General features: G+C 43.5%; 1 protein-coding gene across 3 annotated transcripts in view; it reads left to right on the top strand.

Annotated features, from left to right (window-relative positions):
- The first annotated feature begins 1,487 nt into the window (after window positions 1–1,487).
- Window positions 1,488–14,587, top strand: part of CD2H10orf143 (chromosome D2 C10orf143 homolog) — a 46,944-nt gene continuing 33,844 nt past the window's right edge. Inside the window, exon 1 of one of the 3 annotated variants that reach the window (XR_003972855.1) lies at window positions 1,488–1,659. Coding sequence is in view for 2 of the 3 variants with exons in the window: in XM_030334653.1 (XP_030190513.1) it covers window positions 1,558–1,659 (102 nt within the window). In the remaining variant the exon portion in view is untranslated. The remainder of the gene's footprint in view (window positions 1,660–14,587) is intronic. The other 2 variants (XM_030334653.1, XM_030334652.1) reach the window with 2 other exon arrangements.

Here is a 14,587-nt window from a genome sequence, read left to right on the forward strand (position 1 = left end):
ATCGTACAACTGGAATGATTTGACATGTTTACGTTGCAAAATGATTACCATAATAAGATCGGTTAGCACATTTATTACCTTACACAGTTTGTTTATTTTTTTTATGGTGAGAACTTTCAACATGGAGTCTCTTAACAACTTTCAAATATACAGTATTGTTAACTTTCGCTCACAACCGTTAAGTCCAGGGTTTTGATACAGGATTGTCAACTAGGAGCAGCAGTGTTAGTATAGGAAGACTAGTAATAGTAATATACCATTTATTGAGTAGTTTGTGTCAGTCGTTGTTCTAAGTACATTATATGTATACACCTCACTTAATCTTCATAATGCCCTGATTCATCATTATCTTTCATAAATAACAAAACTGATATAGATTAGCTACCTAGCTTGCTGAAGATCATGCAGCCAGACGCCCAACGGAGTGGAGGAGTCACGCATTTCACCTTAACGGGTAAGAACCAGGCTTTGCAACAAAAAAGATGCCTTTGCCTGCAGCAGAATGGTAAACTCAGCCCTCAAATAATTGAAATGCAACAAAAAGCCTGGAGGCTGGCAGGCATGTAGTTGTGGATTGGTGCGGAACTCAAGGCGTTTCGGCCTAGGTGCTGTCGCACTTTTCACCAGGTTTTCCGCCAGCCGCCCCTCATGGTGGCAGGAAGGTTGCAGCGGCTCCGGGAAGCTCACACTTCGGCGGGAAACGACCGCAACAATAGCTGGAAAGAACGCAGCCCCCGCCCATCCATCCGTTTACTACAGATGGGAAACTCTGTCCCGGAGCCCCGCCCTCGCAGACCTACTTTACTGCCACTGCGCAGAGCTCCGGCCCTGCCCACCGCTAGCAGATACCTGGCAGAGGCCCGGCTCGGACACGTGTTACTTAATCAGAGTACGGGGCTGGGCGCCTCGGCCTTTACGGGGGCTGCCAGCTCCTCAAGGGTGCGAGCGCAGAGGGCAGCCGGCGCGGCCCGCCAGGCCCCCGTTCCTCCTCTGCACAGCCCGCAGGGAAGCTCCCCGCCCAGGGCCACACCCGGGCGGGCGATCACCGTACCGCCCCCAGCCACGCCCGCCCGGAAGTGAGGCCCCCTTCCCGGGACTACAGCTCCCAGACACACCCTCCAGGGCAGCTCGCCCACGCGGATTGGCTCGCTGTGCCATCCATCAACCGACCAGCCACAGGAAGACGGTTGCTGACGGCGCTCGATGACCAATCACAAGAGCGAGGAGGAGGGAGCACCCCTGCCGATCCGCCACCAGCAGTCGAAGCCTGGCAGGACCCTGAAGGAGTAAGGTCTTCGGAGTCCCACAGTCGATCCAGTGACTGGAGAAGTGACAGGCTGGCCCTCTGTGCGAAATGACAACCCTGGGCGGAAGTCCCCTTTTGCCCAGAAGACTCTGGTCTCCGCTACTCCTGTCTGTTGCCCTCGCGAAGCAAGGCCCAGCCGTCTTCGCGGCGCCCCGCCCCCCGTCTCTCATTGGCGCCCTCGGCGCACGTGGGGGGGGGGGCAAAGAGGCGTGGACACAGTGGCTGGGGCGGACGGCCGGAGTCCGTAGGTCATGAGAGGCCCGTGGATTCGGGCTTGGGGCCGCAGGGATACCATGGTGCCGGGCCCGTGGCGACGGCGGCGGCCGGAGGAGCTGCAGGTTCCGGGGGACGCGGTGAGCCCCCCCGGGGCCTGGGCGTTAGGAACGGGTTGGCGGAGCCCCTGGGCGGGCCCACTGGGCTTCGTGTCTCCCCGCGGGCCTGCCCGGGAGGAAATCTAGCCGGACTAGCGCTGGCGCCCTCCTGCCAGGGTGGGCGGGCCGGGGGCGGGGCCGCGACTCAGGCACTCCGCCTCCCCGCGGCCGCGCCTGCGCAGAGATGCGGGGCCCCGGACCCTGGGTCCCTCTCAGGAGCGCGGGCTCCCTGTACGGCCTGGCAGACTCGGTGGACTCGGGGTGAGGGTCAAGTGGCGCCCCGCGGTCTGCTCGCTGCTGCTCCTGAGTCAGGCCTCCGCGTGCAGGCGCTGGGCTGGGTGTGGTGGGGCTGCCAGGTGAGCAGACACACCTGGATTGAGCACTTTGACCCGAGGGAGCAGGGTCAGGTGACGTGACTGGTGATAAAAGCCCTGATCAAGATCCGCGGGTGGGTAATCGGGCCTGCACGAGACTGGAAGGGGAACAGGATAGGAGGCAGGGGATTGCTTAGACTTTTAGGGAACTGGAAGTCAGGTACCGTCGGATTGGAACGTTAAGGCAGAGCCCCTGAGCAGCGCCCGGTGACTTCCACCTCCGCTTACGAACTGGCTGGTCTCACCCCGCCTGCTTTATTTCATGGTTCCTTGCTAAGAGCACCAGCGAGCAGCCAACATACCCAGCACCTGAAGTTTTCTGTGTCTTCTGGACCCACAGGCTTACTAAGCACGGGATCTGTCTCCCGAGTTCATGCAGGCACAGTTTTCTCGCATGATTTTACAGCATGACAAGAGTGCCTAGTTTCCTTCCCTGCATGTGTTTCCTCACCCACCACTGCCTGGCCACGAAGCCAGTGTCACTTAACACCCTGTCACAGAAGCACACCACTTCCAGGGACACTGTGTTACTAGGACATCTGTGTTACTAGGGCACAGATTAAGCTTCTGTAACTGAAGGTTTCAAACCACATTGGTTCCAACGAGGTGGAAGCTTGATCCTGCTGTCCATAATGTGTAGAGGTGAGCAGACCGGGGGGGGGGGGGGGGGCTAAATACAGGGTGGGGCTGGTGCTACCCAGATCAAAGACATCCAGGGACCCAGGTTCCTCCCATCACCTGCTTCCTGCATTCCCTGGTGGTGTCCTTTTACGTGAGGTCAACGCCAGGTCATCACTACACTGCTCACCTTGCGTATGGTGGGAAGTAAATGTAGAGTGACATGATCATACTGACATTTTAAGAGCCTATTCTGGGAACTCTGGGGAAAATGAAAGGGATGGTGATCAGAGCTAAGGAGGGGGGCAAGGGGCGTATAAATTACGAGAGGTTACAGTTTGGACAGTGAATGTAGACAGAGGGCTCTGTGTATCGGAGGAAGAACGGACTAGTCTTGCTGATGGAGTGGACGTGGAAGGTCACGGGAGAGGAGGAGCCCAGGATGACTCCCAGGGCTGTGACTTGAGCACCTGGCTGGGCAATGGTGCTCTTACGGGAGAAGATTGGTGTGGAGCTGCAGGAGAACACCAGCTCTGGTTTTGTCACTGCATTTTCCACTTTGGGCACGTTTGTCACAGGTAGTGCTAGTCATTGAGCGCTTAGCAGGTGGGTTGTCTGAATCTCACAGCAACCTGCTTTTATTCCCATATTACAAATGAAGAAACAGAGGCACAGGGAGGTTAATCAGCTGGTCTGAGGATACACAGCTAGTGGTGGACATAGGTCTTTGACCCCACCGCCTGCCTCCAGAGCCTGTCGTCTTAGTCACAGTCTAAGACGTCTTTAGCCTCCCATGTGGGGCTTGCAACAAAGCCCTGAATTGGCCATACAAAGATGAAAGGTGTGATGCCACAGGCTGTCAGGGACGAGGCACTGGAGGTCATTATTGATCAGAGAGAACGAGAAAGGCTTACAGGAGAAACTTGGAATGATCTTGCAGATTGCGATGCTGAAATTAAGTGCCCAGCTGGAGGCTGCAATACTTCCTGTTACCAAGGATTAGTGACTTGGGTGTCTTATTGCCATGGTGTGTGTGGACTCTTAATTTGATAAAGTTCTTGTTCATATTGTATTGTGCCTCAGTCGTTGATCCAATAATCCAGATTGAGTCCTTGTCCCAAGTTTTCCATTCTCTTTTCTCTCACTCTCTCTCTCACACACACGCGCCCCCCCCCCCCCCGGCCTCCTCAGAGTTTGGTTACGTGGAAAGAGCAACTCATGTCCTACCTCTGTTCACAGACTAGTGGGTCTACACCCTGTGCGTTGTAACCACCAGTGGAGCTGTAGAAACCCCTGCAGCTGCCAGGACCCATCTCTGTAATAGCTCCACAAGTGTTCTCCGGCAGAGCCACAGTCAGGCGCCTCCCCCAACCCCCTGGGTGTCCTGATTGTGGGAAGCTTGCCCAGTGTGGTGACATGTGTAGCCATGGACTATGAGTAGGGTTCATTATTCCTGTTAGAGTGCCTGCTGAACAGCAAGCACTATTCTGGGCTCTGCAGAAAGGAAAGAGAAGTGAAATCCTGGTGAGATTGACCCTGAGACTTGGAGGCATCCAGCGCTTGGCTGCTTCAGCCCCCCTGCCCCCCCGCACCCTCACCACCCTACATGTTCGGGAAGAAGAGGGTGTGCCCAGAACGCCCACCTTCATGCATACTCAGCCTTTACTGTCCGTGAAGGTGCTCCTTCCTGACGACCTCTGTAAAAATTCTCCAGGGAAGCAACACCTGAGGTGTCTGGGCTCACCCTCCTCCAATTGGTATCTTTTCTAGTTTCCTCTTGGTTGATCCAGGATCCCATTTTCCAGCTTATCCTGGGATTAGTGACCATTTCCTCTAATGTATTTTCGTTCTTTATCAGTGACCTGTAGAAATAACGTATCAGGATGCAATAATTAATTGGCTATTGACCGTTTTTTTATCACTAGTTTTTTTCTTTAAAAATTTTTACCTTTATATTTCTTTGTTGACATGTATTTTTTAAAATTGAAGTATAGGGGTGCCTGGGTGGCTCAGACGGTTAAGTGTCCGATTTCGGCTCAGGTCGTGATCTCATGGTTTGTGGGTTCGAGACCCGTGTCGGGCTGTGTGCTGACAGCTCAGAGCCCGGAGCCTGCTTTAGCTTCTGTGTCTCCCTCTCTCTCTCTCTGCCCCTCCCTCACTCACACTCTTTGTCTGTCTCGACAATATTAAAAAAAATAAATTAAAAAAGTAAAATTGAAGAATGCTGTACACACAGTGATCGTTTCAGGGATGCACTATAATAATTCCACAGTTGTATACATTACTCCGTGCTCGTCATGATTACTGTACTCTTGATCCCCTTGAATTCACCCATCCCCCCACCCGCCCACCTCCCTTGTGGCAATCACTGGTGTTCTCTGTATTTGAGTCTTTTTTTGTTTGTTTTTGTTTGTTCTATTTCTTAAATTCCACTTCTGCGTGAAAGCATGTTATTTGTCTTTTTCTGACTGACCTATTTCACTTAATGTAATAACCTCTAAATCCATCTGCGTGGCAAATGGCAAGACCTCATTCTTCTTTATGGCTGAGTAATATTTTGCTGTATGTATATACCACATCTTTATCCATTCATCTGTTGATGGACACTTGGGCTGTTTCCATAGTTTGGCTATTGTAGATAATGCTGCAATAAACACAGGGTGCAAGTATCTTTTTGAATTAGTGTTTTTCTTGGGTAAATAGCCAGTTGTGGAATTACTGGATCATATACTAATTCTATATTAATTTTTTTGAGTAACCTCTATACTGTTTTTCACAGTGGCTGCACCAGTTTGCATTCCCACTAACAGTGCATGAGTTTCTTTTTCTCCACATCCTCACCATCGCCTGTTATCTCTTGTGTTTTTTAGTTTCACCATTCTGGTGATTAATGATATTAAGCATCTTTTCATGTGTCTGTTGGCCATCTGAATGTCCTCTTTGGAAAAATGTCTATTCATGTCCTTCCCATTTTCATCGGATTATTTTGGTGTTTTGGTGTTGAGTTGTATGAGTTCTTTATGTATTTTGGATATTAATCCCTTTTTTTCTTTTTGCTTATTTATTCATTTACATCCAAGTTAGTTAGCATATAGTGCTATAATGACTTCAGAAGTAGATTTCCAGTGATTCATCCCCTACATATAACACTCAGTGCTCATCCCAACAAGTGTCCTCCCTAATCCCCCTTACCTATTTAGCCCATCCCTTCACCCATGATATTAACCCCTTATGTATCATTTGCCAATATCTTCTCCCATTCCATTCAATAGGTTGCCTTTTTGTTTTTATTGGTAGTTTGCTATGTAAAGCTTTTGCTTTTGATGCAGTCCCAATAGGTTATTTTTGTTTTTGAGACCTATCGAGAAAAATGTTGCTATGGCCGATGTCAGAAGAAATTACTGCCGGTGTTTTCTTCTAGGATTTTTACGGCTTCAGGTCTCACATTTAGGTCTTTAATCCATTTTGAGTTTATTTTTGTGTATGGTGTAAGTAAGGGGTCCAGTTTCATTGTTCTGCATGTAGCTACTGGTTTTCCCAACCTTTTGTGGAAAAGGCTCTCTTTTCCCATTGCATATTCTTGCCTCCTTGCTCATAGATCGATTGACCATATAACTGGTTTTGTTTCTGGGCTCTTTATCCTGTTCCTTTGACCTGTGTGTCTGTTTTGGTGCCAGTACCATGCTGTTTTGATTACTACCGCTTTGTAGAATATCTTGAAGTCAGGGATTGTGATACCTCCAGCTTTGTTCTTTCTCAAGATTGTTTTGGCTCATTGGGGTCTTTTGTGGTTCCATCCAAATTTTAATATTATTTGTTTCTAGTTCTGTGAAAGTGTTGTTGGCATTTTGGCCAGGATTGCATTAAATTTGTAGATTGCTCTGGGTAGTACAGACGTTTTAATGATACTGGTTCTTCTGGTCCATGAGCTTGGAATATCTTTACATTTATTTGTGTCCTCTTTAATTTCTTTCATCAATGTTTCATGGTTTTCAGAGTATGGGTCTTTCACCTCTTTGCTTAAATTTATCCCTAGATATTTTGTTATTTTTGGTCCAATTATAAATGGGATTGTTTTCTGGGGCGCCTGGATTGCTCAGTTGGTCGAGCGTCCAACTTCAGCTCAGGTGTAATCTCACGGTTGGTGAGTTGGAGTCCCATATCCGGCTTGCTGCTGGCCGCACAGAGCCTGCTTCGGGTGCTCTGTCCCTCTCTCTCTTGGCCCCTCCCCCACTTGGGCTTGTTGTCTCTCTCAAAAATAAACATTAAAAAAATACATTGGATTGTTTTCATAATTTCTCTCTCTGCTACTTCATTGTTAGTGTAGAAGTGCAGCAGATTTTATTAGTTTTGTATCCTGAGACTTTTCTGAATTCGTTTGTCAGTTCTAGTAGTTTTTTGGTGGAGTCTTTAGGGTTTTCTATATATAGTGTCATGTCATCTGCAAATTGTTGAAATTTTACTTCTTCCTTAACAGTTTGGATGCCTTTTATTTCTTTTTGTTGTCTGATCGCTGTGGCTAGGACTTCCAATACACTGTTGAGTAAAATTGGCGAGGGCGGACATCCCTGTCTTATTCCTGATCTCAGAGGAAAAACTTAGTTTTTCACCACTGAGGATGATGTTAGCTGTGGGCTTTTCATTTGTGGCCTTTATTATGTTGAGGTATGTTCCCTTTAAACCTACTTTGTTGAGAGTTTTGTCATGAATGGATGTTGTACTTTGTCAAGTGCTTTTTCTGCACCTGTTGAGATGATCATATGGTTTTTATCCATTCTCTTGTTAATGTGATAAATCATATTGATTGATTTATGAATATTGAACCACCCTAGATCCCCAGAGTAAATCTCACTTGATTGAGATGAATGATTTTTTTTTAATTTTTTTTTAACATTTATTTATTTTTGAGACAGAGAGAGAGAGCATGAACAGGGGAGGGTAAGAGAAAGAGGGAGACACAGAATCTGAAACAGGCTCCAGGCTCTGGGCTCGAACCCACGGACCACGAGATCATGACCTGAGCCGAAGTCGGACGCTTAACCGACTGAGCCACCCAGGCGCCCCTGAATGATTTTTTTAAATGTACTGTTAGATTTGGTTTAAATACTATTATTGGACTATAGCAGTGGCACATATTTAAGTGTACAGTTTGACTTTTTGGCTTTTGTAAATAATGTTTTTATGAGCATCCAAGTGCAAGTTTTTGTAAGGACATATATTTTCCTTTCTCTTGGGCATAAACCTAGTTGTGGGATTTCTGGGTCATGTGGTAACTTTTTTTTTTAATTAAAAATATTTTTAATGTGTATTCATTCTTGAGAGAGAGAGACAGAGAAAGAGAGAGAAAGTGGGGGAGGGGCAGAGAGAGAAGGAGACACAGAATCTGAAGCGAGAGGGAGACACAGAATACAAAGCAGGCTCCAGGCTCCAAGCTGTCAACACAGAGCACAATGTGGGGCTCGAACCCATGAACTGTGAGATCGTGACCTGAGCTGAAGTCGGACGCGTAACTGACTGAGCCACCCAGGCGCCCCTGTGGTAACAATCTTTAACCATTGGAGGAACTGCTAGATTGTTTTCCAAAGTAGCTATGCTATTTTACATTCCCAGCAGCATTGTTCGAGAGTTCTGGTTTCTCCACATCTTTCCAACACTTGCTATTTGTCTTTTTAACTGTAGCCATCCTAAGTGGATGGGAAGTGCCATCTCTGTGGTTTTGACTTGCATTGTCCTGATATCTAATAGTGTTGAGCATCTTTATGTACTTCTCGCCCATTTGTATATTTTCTTTGGAAGGGTGTTGATGAGGTCCTTTGCCCATTTTTAAAATTAGGTTGTCTTTTGCTTGGTGAGTTGTAATAGTTTTTATATATTCCAAGTATGAGTCCCTTACCAGAAATGTGATTTGCAGAGCAGAATTCCCCCCGCTCCCCACCCACCTCTCTCATAATTTTAGCTCTTACATTTAGATCTATGTTCCATTTTGCGTTAATTTTTGCTTATAGTATGTGGTAAGGTTCTAACCTCATTCTTTTGCATGTGGGTATTAACGTATCCCATCACCTTTTGTTGAAAAGACTATTCTTTCTCTCCATTTAATTACCATGGCACCTTTGTTGAAAATCAGTTCACTGTAAATGTGAGGGTTTTTCCCTAGATTCTCAATTTGGTTCCTTTGATCAGTTTGTCTATCCTAGGTTGGTACCACACTGTCTTGATGACTGTAGTTTATAGTAACTATTGAAACCTGCAAGTGTGGGTCCTTCAACCTTCGTTTTCAACGCTGTCTCAGCAATTTTGGGTCCCTGGAAAGTCCATGTGAATTTTAGGATCAGCTTGTCAATTCCTACAAAGAAGCCGGCTGGAATTTTGATAGGGATTGTATTGAATCTGTGGGTTAATTTGAGGAATGTTGCCATCTTGACTGCACTCTGCATAGTGTCTGATGTATGAACATGGGATATCTAAGTTTCATTGGTTTTTCTCTATTGTTTCTATTTACTGTGGCATTACTTTTCACTGAGATCTTTATTATTTCCTTTCCTCTTTTTACATTGGGTTCAATTGTTCTTTTGTTTCTAGTTATTTAAGGTGGATGCTGAGGTCATAGAGTGGAGACCTTTTATTTTTTCTTGCATAGGCATTTAATGTTAAACATTTCCCCCAAGTACTTCTTTAGTGCAAATTTTGATATGTTTTGTTTTCATTTTTTTTTTAGTTCAATGTACTTTATAATTTTCAGTTTGATTTCTTCTTTGATGCATTTGTTACGTAGAAATGTGTTAGTTTCCCAATATTTGGGGGTTTTCTAGAGATCTTTGCTATTGCTTTCTAATGTTTTTTTCCTAATCTTTATTATTTCCTTCCTTCTTCTGGCTTTAGGCTTCTTTTGTTCTTTTCCTAGCTCTTTTCTAAGGTTCGGTTGTTTATTTGAGATTTTTCTTGCTTCCCTCTTTTCTTTTTTTTTTTTTTAATGTTTTTATTTATTTTTGAGACAGAGAGAGACAGAGCATGAGCAGGGGAGGGGCAGAGAGAGAGGGAGACACAGAATCGGAAGCAGGCTCCAGGCTCCGAGCTGTCAGCACAGAGCCCGACGTGTGGCTTGAGTTCACAGACTGTGAGATCATGACCTGAGCTGAAATCGGACGCATAACCGACTGACCACCCAGGCGCCCCCCCCCTTTTCTTTTTTAATGTTTGTTTATTTTTGAGAGAGAGTGAACGGGGGATAGGGCAGAGAGAGAGGGAGACCGAGAATCCCAAGCAGGCTCCATGCTGACAGCAGAGAGCCCGAAGTGGGGATTGAATTCACGAACTATGAGATCATGACCTGAGCCAAAGTCAGACATTCAACTGACTGAGCCACCCAGGCACCCCAGTTTTTTCTTGTTTCTTGAGGTAGGCCTGTATTGCTCTATACTTCCCCTTAGGACGGCTTTTGCTGCATCCCAAAGCTTTTAGACCTTTGTGTTTTCACTTTCATTTGTTTCCATGTATTTTTAAAATTTCTTCTTTGATTTCCTGGTTGACCCACTCATTGTTTGGTAGCATGTTGTTTAACCTCCATGTATTTGTGGTCTTTCTAGATTTTTTCTTGTGGTTGACTTCTAGTTCACAGCATTGTGGTCAGAGAAGGTACATGGTATAATTTCAGTCTTTTTATATTTGTTGAGGCCTGATTTGTGACCTAATATGTGATCTGTTCTGAAGAATGTCCCATGTGTATTCTGCTGTTTTACGATGGAATGTTCTGAATGTATCTGTTAAGTCCATCTGGTCTAGCCATTGTTTCCTTGATGTTTTTGTTTCAGTGATCTGTCCTTTGATGTACGTGGGGTGTTGAAGTCCCCTACTATTATTATATTATTATCTGTTCCTTTATGTTTGTTATTAATTGTTTTATATATTTGGGTGCTTTCATGTTTGGGTGCATAAATATTTACAATTGTTATATCTTCTTGTTGGCTTATCCCCTTTATTACGATACAGTGCCCTGCTCTGTCTCTTGTTACAGTCTTTGTTTTAAAGTCTAGTTTGTCTGCTGTAAGTGTTGCTACTCTGGCTTTCTTTTGATGTCCATTAGCATGATAAATGGTTCTCCACCCCCTCACTTTCAAATTGCAGGTGTGTTTAGGTCTAAAATGAGTCTCTTGTAGGCATCATGTAGGTGGGTCTTTTTTTTTTTTTTTTTTTACTTATCATCCATTCTGATACCTGATGTCTTTTGATTGGAGCATTTAGTCCATTTACATTCAAAGTAGTTATACATAGATATGTATTGAGTGCCATCTTATTGCTTATTTTGTCATTGTTATCTGGAGATTTGTCTGATCCTTTCTTCTTTTTGTCACTTTTGGTCTCTCCTTTGCACTCAGAGTCCTCTTTAATATTTCTTGCAGGGCTGGTTTGGTGATCGTGAACTTCTTTAGTTTTTGTCTGGAAAACTCTCTATCTCTCTCAATATTCTGAATGATAAGCCTTGTGGATAGAGTATTCATGGCTGCATATGTTTCCCATTGAGCACTTTGAATATCTCATGTCACTCCCTTCTGGCTTTTTAGGTTTCTGTTGAGAAATTTCCAGCTGGCCGTATGGGTTTTCCTTTGTAAGTTAAGGACTTATTTGTCTTGCTGCTTTAAAAAATTTTTATCGGGGCCCCTGAGTGGCGCAGTTGGTTGAGCGACCAACTTCAGCCAGGTCGCGATCTCGCGGTCCGTGAGTTCGAGCCCCGCGTCAGGCTCTGGGCTGATGGCTCGGAGCCTGGAGCCTGTTTCCGATTCTGTGTCTCCCCTTCTCTCTGCCCCTCCCCGTTCATGCTCTGTCTCTCTCTGTCCCAAAATAAATAAAAAACGTTGAAAAAAAATTTTTTTAAATTTTTATCACTGTATTTTGCAAATTTACTTACAATGTGTCTTGGTGTTGCCTCCTTTTGTTGATTTTGACAGTTCTCTGTGCTTCCTGGATGTGAATACCTGTTTCCTTCCCCAAATTAGGGAAGTTTTCAGCTATTATTTTCTCAAATAAATTTTCTACCTCTTTTCTGTCTCTTCTTCTGGAACTTCTATGATACAAATGCTATTATGTTTAATGGAGTCGCTGAGGTCCCTAAGTCTATTCTTTTGTTGCATAATTCTACTTTCTCTCTTTTGTTCAGGTTTATTACTTACTATTATTTTGTCATCTAGGTCATTAATTTGTTCCTCTGCTTCTTCCAGGCTGCTGTTCGTTGCATCAAGCCTGTTTCCAATCTCGTTTATGGCATTCTTCATCTCTGATTCTTTTTTTAACTCTTTTTTTTAATCTGTGGTAAGATCTCACTTGTGTCTTCTATTCTTAACGAATTCTAATTTAAGAATTTTTCAAAGAATTTCTAATTTAATTTCACTGTGCTCAGGGAACATACTGTGCGTGACTAGAATCCTTGTAGTTTACTTAGACTTATTTATTTTCCTTTTCCTAAAATTTAATTTTTAATTTTTGCTGTGATAAGAACACTTAATATGAGGTTTAGCCTCTTAACAAGTCTTAAGTGTACAATACATCAGTATTGGCTGTAGGTACAGTGTTATACATCAGATCTCTAGAATTTATTCATTTTGCTTAACCAAAACTTGATACCTATTGATGAATAATTCTCCATTTTCCCTTTCCCACTACGCTTGGTAACTAGCATCTCTCCCCCCCACCCTTTAATTTTATGAATTTGACTCTTCTAGATACCTCATGTAAGTGGAATCATGCATTATGTGTCCTTCTGTGTCTGGCTTACTGCATTTGGCCCAAGATCCTTAATGTCCATTTATGTTGTCGTATAACATTCCTTCCTCTCTTTAAGGTTGAACAGAGTTCCATTGCATGTACATACCATATTTTCTTTGTTCACCTGTCAGTGGACATTTAGGTTGTTTCTACATCTTTGCTACTGTGAATATGTGCTGCAGTGAACATGGGAGTATTGATATCTCTTTGAGAGCCTGATTGCAATTTTTTTGGTAGCTCTGTTTTTAATTGTTTTTAGGAGCCTTCATGCTGTTTTCCATGTAAAACAATTTTTTTTAATTTTTTTTTTAACATTTTATTTTTATTTTTTTTTTGAGACACAGAGAGACAGAGCATGAACGGGGGAGGGTCAGAGAGAGGGAGACACAGAATCTGAAACAGGCTCCAGGCTCTGAGCTGTCAGCACAGAGCCCGACACGGGGCTCGAACTCACAGACCGCGAGATCATGACCTGAGCTGAGGTAGGCCGCTTAACCGACTGAGCCACCCAGGCGCCCCTAAAACAATTTTTTTGATTCAAGATATGGTCCATCTTGGAAAAGGTATATTGTGCAGTTGTTGAGTGTTCTACAAGTGTCTAATAAGTCATGTTGGTTGTTAGTTTGGTTTAAATCTTCTATTTTCTTAATGATTTTCTTCATGTTCTATCTGTTTTTGTGAAAAAGTATTGAAACCTGTGAATATAATTGTATGTTTGTCTTTTTCCTTGCATTTCTTCTAGTTTTCTTTCATGTATTTGGAAGTTCTCTTATTAGGTGCAAATGCATTTATGAATTGTATATCTTTTTGATGAATTAACTCCTTTAACATTAGCAAATTACCTCTTGTATCCCTTGTAATATTCTCCTCTATATCTGTATCTTTACATTTAAAGTGAGTTTCTTGGGGCTCCTGGGTGGCTCACTTGGTTGAAAGTCTGGCTCTTGATTTTGGCTCAGGTCAAGATCTCATGGTCCATGAGTTCCAACCTTATGTCAGGCTCTGCACTGACAGCATGGAGTCTGCTTGGGATTCTCTCTCTTCCTCTCTCTTTGTTCCTCCCCAGCTTGCACACTCATGCACGTGCTCTCCCAAAATAAATAAATAAACTTAAAAATAAAGGGAGTTTCTTGTATGCAGCTTATAAGTGAGTATTTTTTCTCTTTAATTCAGTCTCTGCCTTTTCATTGGAATATTTGGTCTGTTTACATTTAATGTAATTGTTGGTATAGTTAGATTAAAACCTAGCTTCTTGATTTTTGTTTTCTATTTGTCCTCTTTGCTATGCTGTTTTTCCCTTTCTAGTTTAGTGGCATACTTTTATGATTTCATGTTATTTCTTTTGTTGGCTCATTCGCTGTATTTTGTTATTTGCTTTATGATTTAGAATGTACATCTTTAAAATATAGTCTATCTTCAGGTGATATTATGCCACTTTATATATAAGAAACATACAATAGTACGATTTCATTGTTCCTCTCAACTTTTGTGCTTTCATTGTCCTACATTTTACTTTGACACGTGTTGTAAATCTGGTACTGTATTATTACTATATCTGTAAACAATCAATCATTTTTTAAAGAGGGTTCAGTAACAAGAACAAAAAACATATATCTGCCCACAGTTAACCATTTCCCCGTGCAATTCATTCTTTTGTGTAGATGCATATTTCCATTCGGTATCCTTTCTTTTCTGCCTGAAGGAATTCCTTTAACATTTCTTTAGGAAAGGCTGATTGGTAGTATGTGTTTTGAACTTTTGTGTGTCTGAGAAAGTCTTTATTTCACCCTTATTTTTAAAAAAATATTTCTACTGTGTATGGAATTCTGTTGACTGTTTTTTCTCGCAGTTATTAAAGATGTTGCTGTGCTGTCTTCTTGCTTGGATTGTTTCCAGTAAGAAATCTGCCATCACGCTGACTTTGTTCCTCAGTATGTAATGTGTCTTTTGTCTCTGGCTACTTTTAATTTTCTCTTTGTCAGTGTCACGATTTGCTTTGGTATGGTAGGGTCAGGCCATATTCCCAGCTCTGTCTGAGCACCAACCACTGTTATTCTTTCAGATGGTTCTTTCCCTGCTCTTGGATAATTTCCTGACATTTGTATGCTGACCAGTACTCTACTGAGTACATGCAGGTCTTCATATTTCTCTCTGTGTTG

Source organism: Lynx canadensis, chromosome D2 (genome assembly GCF_007474595.2).
Source record: "Lynx canadensis isolate LIC74 chromosome D2, mLynCan4.pri.v2, whole genome shotgun sequence".
Lineage (NCBI taxonomy): Eukaryota > Metazoa > Chordata > Mammalia > Carnivora > Felidae > Lynx > Lynx canadensis.